Source organism: Phoxinus phoxinus, assembly GCF_949152265.1.
Source record: "Phoxinus phoxinus genome assembly, chromosome: 22".
In the NCBI taxonomy this organism is placed as follows: Eukaryota; Metazoa; Chordata; class Actinopteri; order Cypriniformes; family Leuciscidae; genus Phoxinus; species Phoxinus phoxinus.
Genome location: NC_136897.1, coordinates 26,003,635 through 26,025,281, shown reverse-complemented (window position 1 = coordinate 26,025,281; position 21,647 = coordinate 26,003,635). Strand labels below are relative to the sequence as shown.

At 38.9% G+C, this 21,647-nt stretch overlaps 1 protein-coding gene across 3 annotated transcripts in view; it reads right to left on the bottom strand.

Moving 5' to 3' along the window:
- camta1b (calmodulin binding transcription activator 1b) overlaps positions 1–21,647 on the bottom strand; it is a 266,259-nt gene that overhangs the window by 89,208 nt on the left and 155,404 nt on the right. For all 3 annotated transcript variants that reach the window (XM_079597128.1, XM_079597130.1, XM_079597129.1), the window contains one exon: positions 14,127–14,262. In XM_079597128.1, coding sequence (XP_079453254.1) covers positions 14,127–14,262 — 136 coding nt within the window. The remainder of the gene's footprint in view (positions 1–14,126; positions 14,263–21,647) is intronic.

Below are 21,647 nucleotides of genomic sequence, written 5' to 3'. Positions count from 1 at the left end.
TGTTTTAGTGGTATGAGCGCAAAAAAAACGTTACATTTCTTCAATTTAAACCAGCATTAGTGCAGTGGAACAAATGCATTTTAATTGAAATATCCTATTTATAATTGATTTATTATTTGTATTTATTTATAGTTACATTTAAAACATTTTTTGTATGTATATTTTTTGTGAATTTTCTTTCACATTACAGTACTGAGAATGATATTAAGCATTATGGTCCTAAAAAGTTTTTTTCGTATAAGCAAAATAAACATTTTAATAAAAAAAATCTGAGCTAAATTAATGACCTGTACATGATCTTGACAAATTTTGGAAGCATTTGATATCAAAACTATTTTTGTTTTGATATTATATGCTTCCAATATTATATAAACAGGCTTCACAGAGTGATTTATAATATTATAATACATATTATTTGTAAACTTACATTGCTATGATGATGCATCCCTATTTAAAATCCACCTTAGACTAGAGCAGGTACAATGATTTTATGTTTGCTGCCTACAGATGCGTCTAAACCAGATTCTGGGTCCCTAAATGAGCATCCTGGGCTCCAAACTGAGGCGACATAAAAACAGCCCACTGTCAGGAGGACTGGACACTGACGAATAAAAGAACAACGGGTGATGACTCACTGGCCGCCAGTGAATCACTTTCCCGTGCTCATCTCAGGACAATTTTCTCTTCTATATCATGTCAGAAGACAGTGGGGGTTCAGCAGGGAAAACCTGTTCGCGGATAATCACACGTCTGCTCTACCTGAGCCACCGCGGTTACCATGACGACAGAGATTGACAAGAGGTCGTCGAGTGGGCTGCAGTCAGTTGACCTGTTGACCCCTAAATCAGAGGACTAGCAGAGCATCACAACCCAGTGACTCACAGTGCAGGACGGGTCAAGACTTGACATTCCTCCTTCTCATACCCGGAGCATTTGAACGCGGCAGGTTCGTCATTAATCCTGCAGTCAATCAGTGAAAAATATATTTAAGCAGCAAAAACAATCTGTGACAAGCAGACACAGGAGCGCAGGGGACAGGGGAGGCTTGTATGCAAATGCAAATGCGTGTTTCCCGTCATGGCTTTTTGCGTGTCAACTTCTGTTGTCTGTGGATTTGAAGGATGCAAATGAACGTGTTTATGCAGGAGCCAGAGGGCGGAGAGGGAGGGCAGAGAATGAGCTAGGGAGAACGGGAGAGCGGAGAAGTTTAGGGATGGATTTGCTATTGTGTGGATGTACTGTATGTGGCTCTGTTCTGTGTGTTTGAATGGCTTCCCAAGATACTATATGGAGGGAATTCATTTAAAAATGGATTGCACACACTGGCTGTGTTGTTTTAGCACCCAATTAACTACAGAAATTATACATGCTGGCTCTTTAACATGTCAAAAATGCTCCTCATCGCAGGTCTGGATACATGCCCAGTTCTAGCGCTCTTCTCCATCATTTGATTGTTCAGTGAATCCGCCCCCATGTGTTTTCAATGTGTGAAGTCCACAAGTCTTCATAACAGAAGAGGATAAAAAACAAATAGTGGCATGTAAACAAAAGCGGAGTATACAACAGAGAGCGAGAAAATTCTGATATAAAAGACGGATATAAAAGCCCTTTTTCACTGCACTCCACAGCCAGTGTGAAGAAATTAATTGAGTGAAAGAGATCCGCTGTTTAAAGGTGAAATAGGTTACGGGAGGAAGTGAAGCAATTGTTTTCTGTTTGCCTGAGGCTGTGTATCTTCCACTCGAGTTCTCTCACTCCGTTACTCTCTCTTTCTTCCTGACTACCCTCACATCGTGTTTAAACACATAAAAGGGATAGTTTCGGTCCTGGATGCTGATTGGACAATACATCAGTGTTTAAAAACTCTGATTCTGATTGGATGAGAAGTGTTTAAAGAGGCTGTAAAAGCACATTCTACCACACAAACAAATAACTCTTATGACCGGGTTTATCTGTGAGTTATTTGAAAATCCTCTCAAACCCACAAGTTATCGGCTTGAATCAGTCAGTTGAAGCGTTTGCTGAATGAACTCACTGAATCATTTAAAGAAGTTACTGAACCAACATTCAACTCTCTTTCAGATCTGTATTTTATCATTACATTATCACTGATGTCCTTTTCATAAAACAAGCAAGTTTAGTGGAATTTATAATTACATCAAAATATTATTATTTTATAATATATAATTTCATATATACAGTATATACAACTGACCCTTCGCAGGGAGTTTGATTGACAGGCGATCTGACCAATCATAACCCGCCATTCGCCGAATCCGCCATTTTTGTCCGTCAAAGCAGTCAGGAGAGTTAGTAAATTAACGTTGGAGGATTTGAACTTGAGAAGCGAAGTGTACTGACGCCTTTCCGCGGTTAAAACAACATTCCTCCTTATGTTTATTCATGTTTATTTGATGCTATAAATGAACTAGAAGGAAGAGATGATCGGTTCACGAGCAGCTTTAAGAGGCTCTACAGCGATCTGTCAGACACATTAAAGAGCAACAAAACGGTATTTATTGTTTAAATTTCTTAAAAAAATGACCAAATTTGAAAGTTGAGACTTTGTTTCATATCAAAAGTAAGCTGGTCTGTCCTGTCTTGCTCCGCGATGTATTTTTCACTGCGTGAGAACATGGTGTGGCGTGAGAGCGGCGTAGATTGTCGGACATAGCGACAGTAACTAAAGGGGGCGGGTCTTTGCTAATGGTCAATTGTATATTAATGTGTTTACATAAAACTGATCGGCATCTGTAAACAACATAATTAACTATATTACTTGGTAAATGTTTATTCTGAATATATGAACAAATAAATTGCCAATTTGTGAGCTGTCTGCCTAGACAGCATGTTAAAGTGTAACTTCGTCAATTTTTAACCTGCTTTTTACTATTACGATGTTGGTAGTTATGTAAATGTGTGTTACCTGGACCAAAAAATTCATGTTTATTTGTCAGTCAAGTCCGCCGGATGACGAGTTTGGGCTTTTGTGAAAACTACAGATTGTACTTTTGCATTTTTGGATCCCCACGCACAGACAGTTTGATCAACAGAGGGTTATTAACACAAATTTTAAGGGTAGGTTTATCACTTAAAATTGTATCATACCATGTCTACTCTTTAAACAGCATTATGGTAAAAATGGAACAGTACGGCAACAGCTTTCTTTCCTGTACGCAATGATGGCGTTTGCTTCGGGGGTTGGAAAGACTGACAGCGGCAGTTTCTTCCCGGGTTTCCCCATCCGTTCGGCATAAAACATGGTCAAGGTCATCCAGTTTGAAATGTGGACTACAATGTTGGAGTTTTTTCCGATTTTCCATTGCGGCATTCTCTCCATATTTACAATTCTTTGCATCCATCAAGTAACTGACTCCCGCTAAACGTTTACTCTTTGAATTCTTGCATCGGGAACAATACAAGTCGACCCCATTGTGACTAAAAGTTTGCTAAGTATTTCCTACTATAGCAAGGTGGTTTTTGATTGGTCAAGCGTATCCATAGCAGACTGGTGGGAGTGGCCTTGGATGGCAACGTGCCCAGTGCATTATGGGTATTGAATTTCTTTTAACATAGTGTGCAAAAGGGATGACAATAGCCATTTTTCTCAGTTTTCTCTAGTCAGGTAGCACCAATTTCACTTTTTCACGTTTCTACTGTATAGTCAGCCAAGTTTTATTGAAAGCCAATTTTGCCAGCGGTGAAGTAAGCGGTTAAGACATCGCTGACATGCTCCTGATGCTGATCCAAAACTTTGTATCACTTGTATCCTTGGCAGAGAATAAAACATCTTATAATACATTGCGACAAGCTCACTTTAGATGGTGGAGGAAAAAAAGATAAATGTTGATTTTAAATATACATTAATTTAAATGAATGAAACTGTTTATCAACATTTTTTTATACTGTGTATCTATATATGGTTATTAAAGCATCACACCATTAGCAAATGTCAAACTCTATTTTAACCAGCTGTCTCATGTGTGTTTTGCATGTGACTCACATGTGACAGATTTAAAACACTCTACAGACCGATCTATCATGCAAATAGCACTCATATTTGCATGATAGTTGCTGTCTGTAGAGTGTTTTAAATCTGTCACATGTAAGTTAAGACACTACGTGAGAAGACAGCAACCTTTTTTAGGTAGCAGACAGCAAGGCAGCGTGCCAGTTTTGGATAAGAGCTTAAATTCACAACATAGCACACCCCTGAATGCCTTATTGCTTAATAGCACTCCCTCTCTCTGTTTTCTTGTCCTGTCCTCTGGAGACTTCATTTGGCACACTTGCGTGAGCTGCACGTTTCTCCTCTGTGATTTACGCATTGAAAGACCACTTTGGATTGAGAACGTAATTCTGTTTTTGTGTTTCACGTCAGATGTCTGGCTGAATGAGTCAGTGTGGCGTGTGTTTATGAGCGTTTAGTGTGTTTACTCGGACGGGTCTTCTGAGCTCCACGGATCAACCGTACATGTTCGGGAGGGCATTAGCGGCCGCATGCAAGCGTAACCTGCCTGTCATGCCACAAAAACACAAAGTGAAAAGCCTGAAAAGCGACTCAATTTGCCGCTCTGTAGGAAAGGCCTGTTAGATGCTCTGAATCAAAGAGTCACATGTTGTCTAGAAGAAAAAGTCTACAGGAAACATGGACATAAAATAAAAAATGACACATGCTGTAAAATAGTAGTTTTTAACTAGAATTTGACTTCTATTTTTTTTCTCCCAAAGAACATTGTGCGGCTTACCATGCTAAAGCTGGATGAGAGGCATTGCTATGCAGCTGCTAAAGTAATGAGCTGGTTCTTTAATGATTCATTCAAAAAACTCACAAGTAACCAGTTTGAATCAGTCTGATGAATCACTCACTAAATTAACTCACTAAATCATTCAAAGCAGTTACTGAACTAACATCTGTCTCAATTACCAATCTGCAATTTATCATTATTTCAGTGATATCCGTTTAATAAAAAAAAGTTTTGTGGGCTTTGTAGGAAACATGAAATTACATGCAAAATATAAATAAATATATATATATATTTTAATAATTGCAATTATATATATATGTAAATATGTATTGAATGAATATATATATTTTAATAAATATTTTATTTTATATATATTCATATATTTTATTTGTTTTATTATTTTGTTTTTATATATAGATTAAAAAAGAAAACTAAATAAAACACACCCCCTGTCACTTTAACCCCCATAAACTATAAACGATACTGATGGTACAGAGGAGAAATGTAAGAGTTGCTCTTTTAGAGGATACGGTGATAACGTGTATGAGTTCTCTCTCCATTTCATACATTGAGTCAAAGACACACACAACATTCACAAAACACAGTAACACAAACTCAATAAAACACAGACATGGCACACACCACAACATCAATACTGGAAGGCCACACACACACACACACACACACACACTTTGAAGGATAAAAGAGCTTGTGGCTGCGAGCCAAGAATGATCTCAATGGCTCCTTCAGCCTTTGCAAGAAAGAGAAGCATATCGATTGAGTCTCAAGGCATCGCCTGTATCAGCGTGTGTGAGTACACATATATTTACATATAGGTGAGTGTGTTTGTCTGTGTGTAGATTTTGCATGCATGCAAACCCAACCTCCATTGGGTCCTAAAATTGATTATAAAAACGTGTGGTTTGAAAAAAAATGGACTCTTCAAAGGAGAGCGGAAGACATGACGGGAAGATCACAACAGTCCATCACAGAAGACCGGCCCTGATTGATTGAATAAAATATGATTTCCCCACCCTCGATTATCCCGGGTGAGTCTGGCACGATTGCATCTTTTTGCTCGGGAAACCACACTGGCTGCCGTCCGTCTTATCGGACTTACAGCCGGAGATAGGAGCAGAAAGCACACAAGACAACTTTATACGTCTCCGACCTCCTCCACTGCCCGGACCAGAGCCCTGCGTCACGGCTGAGGATTGATGCTATGCTTATTGAACATAACGCCGGACCAAATTGCCTCTCTTGCTTTTACACTGTGAATAATGCAGGAGCCACGTAGTCCTCCGAGCACAGATAAATAATCTATGGAAGCTTCCTGTTGGGTTGAAGCTGGGACGCCCAAACACACCTCCAATAGTCGGGCGACTGACTTCAGATCAATTGTTTTACATTAAAACATTTTTTATAATTCGTTTGCACAATGTGGATTGAGGTGAAGCGAGTGCAATTAATATTCATCATTAGCAACAGTATTATGTCTCAGGGTTAGGGATTAACTTAAGTGTGTGATTATTTGTACCTGGCAGACAATAAATAAAAAAAATCTCACAAACATTAAAGGACAGACATGAGGATGGGCTCTTATGACCTTAGCAACTGCATGCAACACCCTGGAAACCAGTCAGAGCACTTTAGAGACCACATAACTACACCCTGGCAACCATTTACAACGCTTAAAGGCACAGTATGTAAGTTTTGCCACTAGAGGTCGCTTATTTAAAACCATAACAAAGTCGTAGCTTGATAATGGCATGAATGAGCGTGGGATTATGGGAGTTGTCGACTTTCAGCCGTCAAAACAAGTCCATCTTATCAGATTTACAGCCGATGGAAAGCAATCCGACATGACTCGGGCAGAAATCATGTTCATGGGTGAGATAATGTATTAAAGTTTCTTTAACGCTACTGTGGTATAAAGCAGTACAGGGCAGAGAGCCTGGACTTTTTACACGTATGCCTCAATCGGTTGCTGCTGCTCCCTTCGTTTTGATGTGTTCATTTTACGATTAAAGTTACGATTAATGTTGGCTTCCTTCCCTGAACTTAACTTTGTTACAGTTAAGTTTGATTACTTAAATTCACATTATTTTATCTCATTCTAATGAAATAGCCGCTAGTGCTGAATTACTACTCATACGGGTCACTTTATCTGACGAATTAAAATTGCGGGGTAACGCAGAGCTGTTTAACTTGGTCAAAACAATCATACTAAAATACATTTGAGCATGTTGAAAGTTGTAAACATTACCCTGTGGCCGCTATAAGACACTTGTTGCGCATTGCATTAACCTAGATCCATATTAGAATATAATTTTAAAACATATTGTTTTACTGTTATAAAGCTCTTTCTGATTATGCTATGTTACCAACTTGACAAAATAGCATTGAGTCTGAGACATGATTTTTATTACTATATACATGATACATACATGTGAATTCCGGTAAATCAAGAAAACAAGAGATTCAAAATAATAAGACTAACCGTGTTAAGCTCAATTAGATTCAAAGAACTTTATTTATCCGTTAGGAACTTCATTCGTGTTGAGCATCAATGCGTGTACGGTTCCACAAACACAGCACAATATACCGCACGCACGCACACGCACACACACATCCATGTAAATAAATAATAAGTGATAACTTAATTATTTAAGCTATATAGCAATCCAAACAGTTGCTCGCCTGTCTAATAAAACATAACATACTGTAAAGGTGTTTGAAATCGAGGGTAAGGCGGATATGGCGTCATTGACAGGCGACGCAATAACATGGGACGATACGCTGGTTAAAACAGCTGATTTCTCCAGATTTAAACATTATTGGAAACATTTGGGATAATGTAAGTACACAAGGCAACAAAATATATAATTTTTTTTGGTAAAACTTAATTTTAATGTCCTTGTTACACGTTACATGTAGTAATAACTATTAATTATGCATAATTACACACAACTAACCCTAAACCAAACCTAAACCTATAGTAAGTACATGTAGTAAATTATTATTTCACAGTACTTAAATGCATACGTACACTGTAACATGGACACATTAACATAAAGTGTGACCTATTGTTTTATTGTTTTAGGGATTTTTTTAAAATCCAAAATCTTACATATTGTGCCTTTAAGGATCATGATCTTTTTCAACTTTTTCAGAGGCAAACAGCATGATGTTTAAATTTGTCGTAGTGCTGAGTAAGACGAAGTCTAATCTCTAGAGAACTATTAACAGCTGTCTTACACACACACACACTTTTGAGATTTCGTCTTCAAAAAGAAACACAGCACTGTTTGTGATTTATTCATATCTGTGCAATCGTTTCATGATTATACAATTTACGTTTAAGTAGCAGAGAAACATTCCTCCAATTAGTGTCTGCTTTTAGCACAATCAAATAAAAGATCGAGCAGAACTGAATGTGTTTACGGCACAGCAAAAAAAAAAAAAAATCCTAGACATGACATTAGCCTGAGCTGATACCGGCTGGGATAATTCGGGGGAAACGGTTCCTCTTTTTAAGAAACTTTGGCTCCCTGAGCCGGATGAGATTAGCTTTGACAAATGTACAATATGCTGTTTCATGTCCACAAAAAGCATATGAAAGTCAGGGAGACAGAGTTAGCGAGAGATGGAACTCAATGATAAACACAAGTTGACAGCTTCCAGCACCATTGGCAGCCATCTTTTCTTTTCCCGCTCCGGGAATTCCCAGAAGCTCTAGCAATAATCCATACGCTTTTATTTTTCTGCTCTGTACCTCACAAGCTCTCTCGGTGTTCTCCTCAGAGGCTCACCCACGATCGTCTTACTCATTCACAAAGTTTCTTTATGGATTTCTGCCTCTATTTCTTCTCCAGCCTCCACACCAGGGACTCGGGGTTCGATACACCATACCTGCTGTGAGTTCCAAATTCGTTTGTGAGGAAGAGGAGGAGGGGTGTGGAGAGAATCATTGAGAGGAGAGATCAGTAGTATCACAAACACACCTGCTGAGTCACTCCACTCAAACCGGCTGGATTCTGGCGATAGTCTAGCCGTGGCCTCATGCTTTAAAGTCATGTTGGAATGTCCGGGATTACGTCACGAGGGCAGCTACTGTAGACACTCTCGCAATTTTTGACTCAATTAAACAATCACGGCAAAGTTGTAACGATAAATATCGACTGAACAGTTTCGCTTCTATGCATTTTGTGTACAGGAGATGAAAAACAGCGATAAAACTGGCTGGAAAATACTACTCGTTTAGCTGGTTTATGAGGCGCCAGACTAAACTACATTTCCCACCATTCTTTATGGCTGCACAACAATGATAAAATACAGATAAAGCACCAATTACACACCTAATGTACATCCTTTACTGTTTTCGTTGTTGCATTAGCACTAAAAAGCTTCCTGTCTTTGCCAGAAAGTAGAAAAGAGTAAAAAAATGAAGCTGCTCTGTGAGTCCAACCAAAATCATTGAAGCCACATCACATCATAATTATGACTTCTGAACTTGTGAGTAGGAACTTCCCAGGGGGGACTTGTGTCTGGGAGGTTTTAGTGCATGAATGCATTTAACAAATTTTGGCTTTAAGAAATGCTGGCAAAACACTGTGCATGTGGACAGAATCGGCGTACGCCACGAGCTTGCTAGTCACTGCAACTTGATTTGTTTTGCTGCATTATATTGCATATGAAAGCATTACATTTGTGTTTACTAACCGTATAACTCTAACAAAAGGAAATCTGTCTGAAGACCCTGAGACAACAAAAAAAACCCAATGGTTTCCAGATTCTTTCACAGATTGTGGTAGCAAAATACATGTGATTACAAGGTAATCATACTAGATCGGTTTTGTCACTCCCCCTGCTGGCTCGGGGGTCAAAAAGACACAAGACGGGCCAGGTTTACTGATTGTTTCTTGGTCAGTCTCCCTCTCTTAATTAAGCAGCATTGGCCTGCATGTTTCTCCACTTTTCTCTAGGCATTAGCAGCCATTCTAATAGCCTTGATTTATTCCTGTTGGTTTAATCTGCGAGTCTCCAGGCGAATGGAACAACTTGCACGACGGATGCACATCTGTTACATCTTCAGTCTTATGCTATTCGGGTGGGGGTGTATGTGTGTGTCTATACGCACAACAGATGTGTGTGTACATTCAATCATAATGCGCACAACAGAGTCTTTATTTGCCAGACGACTTGGGCCGGCGGAATTGGTTTTCACGACAGCACACACGCTACGGCGCACGTGTCGCACGGAGCCTGTCAAAGCAAGACAAACTAAACTAAACTAAATAATAGGCTTAAGTATCACAACTGATGAAAAAACAAAAGCAAATGGCACAAAGCAAATCGGATTAAATAGAGCTGTGGGTAGAACAGTTCGCCTCACACTGCAGGAGAATTCCTCGAGACTGTGATACTAAAATATTCTTTCCCTCTGCAAATACCGGTCCGTTCCTCACGGGTGAATCCCACAAAAAACAAACACACGTCCGGGGCATATTTCAGCACAAAATAAAAATAAAGCAATAAATAAGTAACTATATGAAAAGAACCGTTCATTTGTGATTGTGTCCTATGGAATTCATATTCTCAATGTGAACAATTAATTTTCATTACAATTTAAATACATGTATATTTTAAATAATTCATTTTTAAAATGCATTATGGTAAAAAAAGGTTAGAAAATAGGCACACACACACACACACACACACACACACACACACACACACACACACACACACACACACACACACACACACACACACACACACACACACACACACACACACACACACACACACACACACACACACACACACACACACACACACACACACACACACACACACACACACACACACACACACACACACACAGGTTTCCTTCGCAGCTCCATCATCATAGTTTCTTAGTGAAACTACCTAACTACTGCAATTATCCTCTCTGTCGCTGTGACTACCGCTCCCATGGCTACTGCCACCATCGCTAGGTAACCAGGGACTCTGGTGGATGCTGGTAAATGGCTTAGTTCTTTATCAGAGCTAACAGAGCGAGTGGAGGGATGGAGAGAGTGTTTTAATGTGTGTTTGGTGTCTAGAGGGCAGGAATGGTTTATGATGGAGAGCTCAGGGGCAGGTTTCTGTGCCTTTATAAGTGCTCTGGTGAACTGTTTCCCAACACTGCTGTTCAAAGACCTACTTGTAAGTATGCAGTATGTAAGTATGTTGTAAGTATGTAGTCAGAATAAGATAAAATGAATAAAGAAAAGGTTTGATTCACAAATAAATGACTTCTATGAGATCTTTATTGTATCTTTTTGACGTATTTGTTAAAATAAACAGCCTATAAAAGTCATTTACTCATACAAACCTTCAAACAAGTGACTCAATTGAGCTGGTTCTGTGAATGAATCAGTGAATCTTTTGACTGATTCATTTAAAAATAAACAGCTCATAACAATTTATTTGTACACACACAAAAAAAGACTTGTGAGCTGATTCTTTTAATGAACGTTTGAGTGGTTAGTAGAAGAACCAGCTCATTAGGATCATTTGTTCTGAATACCACATGCTAAACTGATGGATGACAGTGTGAATGATGTATGCAGAAGTTAGCCAATCATAACAGCCGACATCCCACCTCTCCCGGAAGTATCCCGCATATTGATAGCGGCTCCCTGATGCGCGCAAATGAACAATATCCCGTAAATCAAGAAAGCGAGCGAGAGTGAAGCCCTGTTTCCACCTGTAATAAGATGTGTTCTCGATGATCCGATCACGGATGCTCAGCTAAGATGCATTACCGCTTATCATGCGTTTCAAATGCATCTTCTGTTACCACTTGCATTCGGGTTTCGTTGAGACGCTCCCCTCTAATTTAGACACAATCTACATTACTTTCACTTTGGTACACAAATACTATTAAATGAATGAACCCATGTTACGCAGCTTATATTAATATTATATAATATAATAAAGAATAAGAATACGCTTTTGCAGGGTGGGATGTCTGGGGGGTCATATAGTCTTAAAGGGAGAGTAGTAAAACACGTTGTTTAAATCCAAGGGTCAGAGGAAGGCTGTAAAATGGATGTACAAAGCTATATTGTGATTATTTTAGTCTAAGAAAAAAAGGAAAACATGCTAGAAAAAGAATAATATTTCCCATTTAAAAACTGCAGATGCCCTTCAGCGCCTTTTCTTTTGAACTATTTTCTTCTCTCTCTCTCTCTCTCTCTCTCTCTCTCTCTCTCTCTCTCTCTCTCTCTCTCTCTCTCTCTCTCTCTCTCTCTCTCTCTCTCTCTCTCTCTCTCTCTCTCTCTCTCTCTCTCTCTCTCTCTCTCGGCATTTGTGTCATTGTTGCAGCTCAAAATCCCCACGAGTGTCTCGTAGAGACAAAATAAAACACATTTGAATCTGATTTAAGTCCTAATGTACGCTAATGTATCCTACTTCGCTTGATTGGATTCAGAAATAAGAAATGTGCTTATTGGTTGAACACACACACAAACGGCCTGAAATATGTGTGTCCCAATATAATGTAAAATGCAAATTTCCAAAAGGATGAATCTCTGGAAACAGTTCTGTTCTAGGATTTTACATCCTAATTTATATAATTACACGGCCAGCAAACTGGAAAACAAAGCAAAAGACGCGCCGCCATTGCCCTTTCAGCCCAGTGCAGGTGAAACCGTCATCAGTCAGAATGTCGTTGTTCATTCAGACCTGCCGTCCCTCCAGACAGAAACATCTTGTATGATTATTGATTCAACATCAGCTGTCCACCCATTTTCTACCCTGTTTTCAACATGTCAAACAAATTTGGAGGAATGATCCGCATTGAAAAATGGCCCGAGGGATGTTCTATAGCAGAGTCTGCGATCGGCACCACACATAATGCTTCTCACAGACGGACAAATACACATTTCATGCCTGTCATATTTCCTCCTCAGCTTGTGTTGAATTGCGGTAAACGTTTAAAGAATTACATTTGCCTGGAAATTACGTTTTAAAGAGATAGTTCACCCAATAAAAACATTCTGTAATCTTCTCTCATCTCCTTCAATCTTTGGAACGACATGAGCGTGTTTTCACGCTGCTCTTTTCAAAATAACAAAAGCATATAGTGAGCAGGGGCATTCAAGCTCAAAAACAGACAAAAAGTTACCATAAAAGAAGTCACAAGTATAAATTCATTTAAGAACCAGTCCATACGAGTCATTTGTTTGTACAATCATTCAAACAAGAGACTCGTGTGAGTTCTCTTAATGAATCAGTGACTCATTTTGGCTGATTCGTGAAAATAACCAGCTCATTTTTCATGTTTCATGTTCCTAGAAAATACATTTTGAAGTGAAATGTTCACTTAAAATTATCATTCTGTTATGTTTACTCACCCTTATGTCGTTCCAAACACTTAATGCAACATTAATTACAAAGTCAACCAGGCCAACCTATTCAATTTGCACATATTCAAGCTTGGCATGTTAAGACAAACTTCATTGGTTCTTCCATGTCATAATGATTTGGGACGACTTCAGAAGATTTGTATATAGCGCACAACTGTATGGACCAGTTATGTGATGCTTTAATTGTCCCGTGTATTTAGTTTGATAGCTGCAGTTCCCATTAACTCGAGCTGTATAAAAAAGAACAGATACGACATTCAGCTAAACATTGTGGTTAATAAAAACAACAGAATTGTAATATTTGGACGATCCATCCCTTTGAAAGACTACACATGCCTTCTGAGTGTCTATCAGCGATGTTTCTGCGTTCTCATAAAGCTGAGTAAGATCAGTGCGCGCGGCTCAGGTGAGCGACTCGTGTAGGTAGAGCATCAGAGGAGACCGCGCGGCTGCACTCATCCGTAGGTTCGTTCTATCACCGCGCTAAATCGGCAATGTGCTGACATTTCTCTTCATTAGAGGCAGTGAGCGGGAACGCGGGGACCGGAGACATGCTTCATTACGGTTCTTCATTTAAAGGGGCCATGCCTGAGCTGACACATTAGAGTCATCCGCACTGGGACGGCCAGCAGCGCGAGGAGAGGGCTGTTTTCAAGAGGGCTTCAGATCTTAGAAAGGTCACGTGAAATGGACAAACACACAAACACATCCTCGCTCAAGCAAGATCAATGATGAACATACTTAAGCCATGAAATTAGCCAGACAAACAATAACAGACAGCAGTTTTCTCTTCAAGCCTGTTCGAAACAATCATATTTCCAATCTGACACCAATGCCAGATGCACACAAAGACTCCAAATCGGACACATCAACAGGTTAGTCACACAGTTTGATTGTGCATCGGTGAGGTTTCCCGCTGTGGGAGATCGTATCACGTTTCGAATAGCGAACAGCCTCTCACCTCGACTCCCTGCACTTTGAGCTTCATGTGATCCTCCCGCGTGGTTTTCCCATCTTTCCTCTTCTTCCAGCAGTAGCCATCTTTTCTGTACTTCACCTTCTTCCTGTTGTAGAGGATCATAGACCCATTCTGTGGCCTGAGACAGAGAAAAAGAGAGAGTTTTAATGACTCAGAATAAGAGCGATTGAAAGGCTCCGAGGGATTAACACATAGCTACTATAATGTAGTTGAAATTTAGAAACTGTTTTGTATACTGTTTTGTTTATGTTTTTGAAAGACTGAGAAAGGAAGACACTACTTTACTAAACAGGGTAAATTAGCATGAAAGCACAATTCCATAAAAGTGCCGATGGGAGTGTAGTTCTGCTCGTGATCTGACGACACGCAAAATAAAGACACAGCCGGATCATTTCCATAATGACCATCACAATCTACCAAGAGCAGCGCAGATTAGCGTCTGGTTAAAGACATGCTTTTTTGGGCAGTAAGTAATGGTGCAAATATCAGTAAATTGACTAGCGCAAACCTAAATGTAAATCACCTTGCATGATTCAATTCAATACTCTCATCCTATACATTTTGCGTCTGAAAGGGAAACTCCTACAAATGCATATGCAATAAGATCAGCAGCAAAAATATCCACGTCCATGCCTTTTTAGTGCTAATCCTGACAGTAATTCTATAATGCTAAATCAGGGCTTGTGCTCGCGCGAGCTGTTAGTAAATCAGGCCCTAAAAGTAAAAAAAATAATAGAAATGTGCTTGAAATTCTATACATAAATATGTATAATAATAAAATAATACAGAATAATATGTTGTGTTTTCATGTTTTATGGGTACTTTCCATAGACGTAATGTTTTGTATACTGTACATAAAACTATATTCTATCCCCTAACGCTAAACCTACTCATCACAGAAACCTTTCAAAACGTAAACATAAAAAAAAAACATCACTTAGTATGATTTATTAGCTGTTTTCCTCATTGGTTAGTAGCACAGGTAATATTATGCAATCTGAAATAAAAGCACACAGCATTCAGAGTATACCAACCTCCTTCAGTTTATATACTCAAGGAAGGATTTACCCCCAAATTATTCATAATTCCACCAATAATAAAACACTTTAACACGCCAATGACTTGAGCCTCTATCGCTCAGAGCTGATGTGTGGAACGAACAGCTCATTATTATCATAACCGTATCAGAGATGGAGTAAAACACGTTAGCTTGACGGAGTGCTTTGCAGACCGCAGCGGTGCAGGATTAATATCACATTGAGGCCCTTTATGTGGCCCGTCCGTTCCCATTTATACTGGAGGTTTATTGCCAGCTCTGCATTTGTAGAGAATTCCTCTCTGCCCACTTCTTGGGTTGACAGAGAAACAATCGGTCTTGGGACTGTATTTAAAGGGAATTGGTTTGATGACTCTTTATAGGTTGTGTTATATGCATTGGCTGGTTCTGCTCATTTTTCACCGGTCACGACCAATGCCATGGGAACGCTTCTTGGGTGTTGTTTGCCAAAACCAATGAAGAAGGCTGAAGTGCCCTGCCAGAACGTGCCATGCTGTTTACGGGAGAGATGCTTTTGATCTTTGGTCTGTAGTTAGTTGTGGGATTTGTTTCTCTCTCCATAAAATAATAACACAGGAACAGGAAATCAGAATAAGTAACATACAGTACAAATCTGCATTTCCTGTACAGGCACTAAAGGTCAATGGATATGGAGCATTTGTGATATATAGCATATAAGAACACAAACAAAAAGAAAGAAAATAAATAAATAAATAAGAAATTCACTCACGTACTGAGTAATATTAATTAACAACATTTACTAAATATACACTCTAAAAAATGCTGGGTTGTTTTAACCCAATTTTGGGTCAAATATGGACAAACCCAGCCATTGGGTTAAATTTTTTAATAGCATTTTTGATTCAAAGTTTGGGTTTGTCCATATTTGACCCAAAATTGGGTTAAAACAACCCAGCATTTTTAAGAGTGTAGAGTTATGGTTATAGTCAGGGTTTGATTTAGGGTTAGTTACTTGTAATTATGCATAATTTACTGTTATTACTATAGTAAGTACAGGTAGTAACGTGTAACTAAGTCACATTAAAATAAAGTGTCACTGATTTTTTTTTGCATTGTGACATTTTCAGTGAAGCCTCAATTTACTCCCAAATTCCCGTTACCATAAATATACAATATGAAACAATTACTTGATTAATGATAATTAAAATAAATAAAAACATTGAAAAACTAAATGTGAAATTGTGCTTAATTATCATCAAAATAATATAGCAAAAATGTCCCAAAAATGACCTATATTTATTCTTTAAATCAAAATATAATCGCTTTTTTTTCTCTGGATTTTGTTGTGAAATTTGACCTGTAAAAGATCTCTCCTTACAGTGAGCGAGAATAATTTCTCTTAGAAGTGGAAACTCAAAGAAACATGTTTCCCCATTAAGACAAAGGTGAGCATTTTGTATCGAACGCTTCACAGAATGCTTAATATTTTAACAGGACTATTTATCGCGAGTGTGTTCAAGCCATTTGCTCGGCTCCTTTTCCTCGGGACCTTTGGGTAAGCCATTTTCTTTTTTAATTGAAGGCAGTTTGTTCCAGAAAAAAAATGAAGCACTTTAGCAGGGGGATGTGAGGTGGGCCCGGAGCAGATTTGCGGAAAGCAGCCGGAACAAGAGTCTCTCTCCTTCTCTGTGTGTACTTAGGCGATCCAATTAATCTTATCAGAATTATACATATTTATACATGGAGAGCAGGGCAAAAGGAACGCTAACTGTTCCGTTATCACATTTGGATGACAGGACGCCTCTTCTGTTTCAGAGACTTAATGTACCAGACAGAAATGGAAAATATAGGCAGGGAAGGGATGTGGTTGGGAATACGGTCTTATTCAGAGGGCGGTATATGTTTGATTAAACATAGCCAGTCGATACAACCGTGTAGGACTTCAGCAGAGCTTTAGATATGTGTATAATGAATAATAAATGGGATTGTAATGCTTTAGAACGTATTCATAATACATCAAATCTGTAGTAGTCGCACTTGAGTGCCGACATGCTTTAGAAGGATATTATAATGCAATCGTGGAATAACTTTATGGGCCACCCTAATTCATAGCAGGTGTATTTTTTTTTTAAAGACACCAATTATAATACAATATCAAAGGGCGAAATTGCAAAGCTACACATACAGACATATGTTAGATTTTCCTCATAGCAACCTGGGAAAAAACGTTCTGGAAAGTTAGAAATTCTCTTCTCGCCACAGGTTTCTAAATTATTCATTTTTACTCAGTTCATTTTACACATAAATAAGGCGTCTGGTTCTGTGGTGGTGAGAGAGCTTTCTGATGAAGCTCGTATACACCCGAAAGACACTACTAGCTACATAATTATAATGGTAAAAAGAGAGAAGCAAGACACAACACTTAAAGTTATGAATAAGACAAATTCGGAATGTTCCCAGATTTGCGCAAGTGATCTCCTGAGAAAACAAAGATATTATACAGAAAACATGCACATCGATGCCGTGTTGCAGCAGTTAGAGTTTGTTAGAGCAAATATCATAAAGGGTTTTTTCACCAAAAAATGAAAATTCTGTCATCATTTACTATCCTCATGTTGTTCCACACCCGCAAGACTCTCGTTCATCTTCAGAACAAATGAAGATCTTTTTGATGAAATCTGAGAGCTTTCTGTTTGTCCATTGACAGCTACACAACTACCACTTTGACGCTTCAAAGTTCATAGAGAGATTGTAAAATAATCCTTATGAGTTGAGCAGTTTAGTCCAAATTTTCTGAAAAGACTCGATCGCTTTATATGATAAACAGATTTAATTTAAACTTTTATTTACATATAAACATTGATCAGTGAACATAAACAGAAGCTCAACTGAACCGGAAGCTTGCTGAACCTCAAACGTGCTGCACAACACCAGAATCAACATCATTGGTTCTGACACATCAAGCAAACAAACTTAAGCTTGAGTTGATTAATGTTTATGTGAATAAAAGCCTAAATTAAATCTGTTCATCATATAAAGCGATCGAATCTCTTCAGAAAATGTGGACTAAACCGCTCAATTCATATGGATTAGCTTTACAATCTCTTTATGAACTATTCAAAGTGGTAGTTGTGTAGCTGTCAATGGAGGGACAGAAAGCTCTCAGATTTCATCAAAAAGATCTTCATTTGTGTTCCGAAGATGAACGAAAGTCTTACGGGTTTGGAACGACATGAGCGTGAGTAATGACAGAATTTTCATTTGTGGGTGAACTATCCCTTTAAATCTTGGCAATCATGAATAAAAAATGTGTCAAAATGAGAAAAAAAAAGAGACCCCCCCACCCCACACAATAGAAATGAAGGGCCATGTTAAACGCATAGCACTGTGGTATAGATTTTGAACATGAAATATGCTCTGTTGTATATTCCACATTTTGGCAAATGTAGTAGAGGTCCATGTAAATGTACAAACATACTACAGAAATAGTACAAGCACTTTAGTGCTAGTATGAATAGTACTATTTTTGTTTAATTTATTGGCCATTTAACTAAATTTGGCCATGTGTGGAATAGCATACTACCATATGAACATGGCCAAATATAGGTCTATACATAAAATAAATAAGTGTAACTGTTGCATTAGACAAAAATACACTAAAGAGACCCAAATCAAGCCTTATCTAAACATCAAAACGCTTGACTCGACCATCAGGGCATCTGAAGCCTGTTAACAGACAGCAGCACCCGGTGTGTGTACAGTCACGCTGGCATTTAGCCACCTAAAGGACTGGTCTTCCATATGGCGCAGGAGCTGATCTGTTTATCCTTGCAGGAGTCCTGCCTCTCTCCGCCTGTTTTCATATCTCCTCACCTTGCCTGTTGATTTAATAAGCGATAACAGAGGTGGCAGGCGGTAACAAATCACCCCCCTTGTATTTTTCCACCTGCCCACCTCTCAATGTCAGCAATCACACTCATCAATCAATCACCTCATTACAATGGTGACAGGACTGCGCCACACACCGAACGCCAAAACACATGTGGACGAGCACATGCGCTGTCGTGTGCTGCTATCGGATGGGCTCTAATATAATTGTGGGTCTGATTGAACAGAATTTGATTTCTGCTGTCTGAGGGGGTGTTGAGGGTTTTTCTGGAGACAAGATTCCATCAGTGTTCAAGCGTCTTATCGAAATGCGGTGCTAATCGTAGCGGTTTTGAAACTGAACGTTTCTGTTTGAACCGTTTGCATTTAAAATTTTATTGCTGAATTTGAATTGAGCTAAATTTGGATTTGAATGTAAAGAAGTACAATTAAAAGTCTATTAAATTCTAAATTGTATTTAGTATATATATATCATCACATGTTTAATAAATTAAGTCTTTTGGACCAGGGTAGAAGAACACTTAATTTCCCAGAATGCATCACCTGTTAGATTCTTGAGATAAATTCCTTTTTTGTGTGGCCAATTAAAATTAAACTTCAAAATGCTGCCGCAAGATTAATAAAGAGGGACAGATTTATGTAACACTTTATTTTACAGTGTTCTTGTTACATATTTTACATGTACTTAAGTAATAAAAGTAAATTGTGCCAAATTACATGCAACTAACCCTAAACCAAACCCTAACCCTAATTAAATACTAAGTACATGTTGTTGATTACTATTACTTACTTAATTACACTGTAACAAGAGCACCTTAAATTAAAGTGTAACCCATAATTACCCCGATTTTAGCATCTCTTCATTGGTTACCAGTCAGCTATCGGATTGATTTCAAGGCCCTGCTATTCAATTTTTAAAGTTTGAACTGCTCTAGCACCCTCAAATCAACCAGATCTTGTTTTTCTACACATGGCAGTAAAGAATTTGAGACCTGCTGATAAACATCTACATCAGGTATCACTGTCCCGACTGAAGCGAAAAGGTGATCGTGCCTTTTCGATAGCCAGACCCAGATTATGGAATAACCAAACCGCTTACCATCCGTTCTGCCCCCAATCTGAATGCTTTTAAATAGCTTTGAAGAAGCACTTTTAAAATCTTGGCTTTGGAGTCTTTTTTTGGTCTTTTGTGTAGTCCTGTTTTAATGTGTCATGTTTGGTTTCATGCTTGTATTGTCCAGCGCTTTGGGCTGCACTTGTTGTAGCAGAAATGTGTTTAAAAAAACAAACAAACTCAAAATAAACTTAAACACTCATGGGGCCCTATTTTAACGATCTGAAACGCAAGTATCAAACGCGAAACGCAAGTAACTTTGTGGGCGGATCCCGGGCGCTGTTGCTATTATACCGGCGGGATAAATGACTCTTGCGCCCGACGCAAATCTAAAATGTGTTGGTCTGAAGTCGCTTTATTATTCATAGGTGTGGTTTGGGCATAACGTGAAATAAACCAATCAGAGTGTACTCTCACATTCCCTTTAAGAGCAGGCGCTTGTTCCATGGCGGATCGCTATTATAACGGCGGGTTTGCCAGCGCACGCCAGGAGCGGTTCACAGCCGAGGAGACAGAGAAGTGGCATTGTATGAGGATGATGGGAGAAACCCACCCAAATAAGCTTTGGTTAAATAGGCGTATAATAATTTGGGTTTAACTAGATTTATGCCTATTTTTTCACATCTTCATGGACACAACAATGATTTCCCTCGTGTGTTAATATTTTTCCTTGTAATAATGTATGATTTTCAAAAATGAAAACTGCTGCGTCCGTTTCGATAAAAAAATCAAAGTGTTTGTGCGTTGTTCACACGCTACATAATGGCCAAGCACGCGCCCTTAAAATAGCACATGACTATCGCGCAACACGCCACTGTCTTTAGACTAGGTTTTTCCTGGTCAGTGGCAGAATTGTTTTTTGAAACTCCAAAATAGCACCAGGACACGTTTGCGCCGGAACACGCCTCCTCTTTTCGCTGAACCGCCCCCGCGAGCGCAAGTTCATTCCCTAATTTACCGACGTGCGTCTGTGGAGGGAAAAGTCCGCTGTGCGCGGGTGCAAAATAGGAATGATACATGCGTCGGTGTACAAAGTCATTTGCGCTGGGTGCAAGATAGGGCCCATGGAGTAACATTTTAAATTCTGAATTTTGCACAACTGTGTGATGGTCAACATAAAATGATGTTCACATTCCCCTTCCGTAATATGACATAATCTATCCTCAGTTGATATCATTGCTGTAACATTTTATTATTAATGTTAACCAACAAAAAAAGTACTGTTTTAGCTACATGAAAAGACTGCATAAGACTGCATATGTATTGCAATTATGAATTGTGCCCAGTAAGATCAGATATGGTCAACTCTTAAATGTCATGTTGACTGTAAACTTACATCTGGACCCAAGTCACACTGTCTAGTCTCCACTATGTCCTATCGCACAGTTTTGGACATGAGTTTGATCCTATTTTCATGCTCCTTGAGCTTCAACCGGTTCGGCTCCTCTGTCTTGGACTGGTAAAACAGACGGGGGTCAGGACA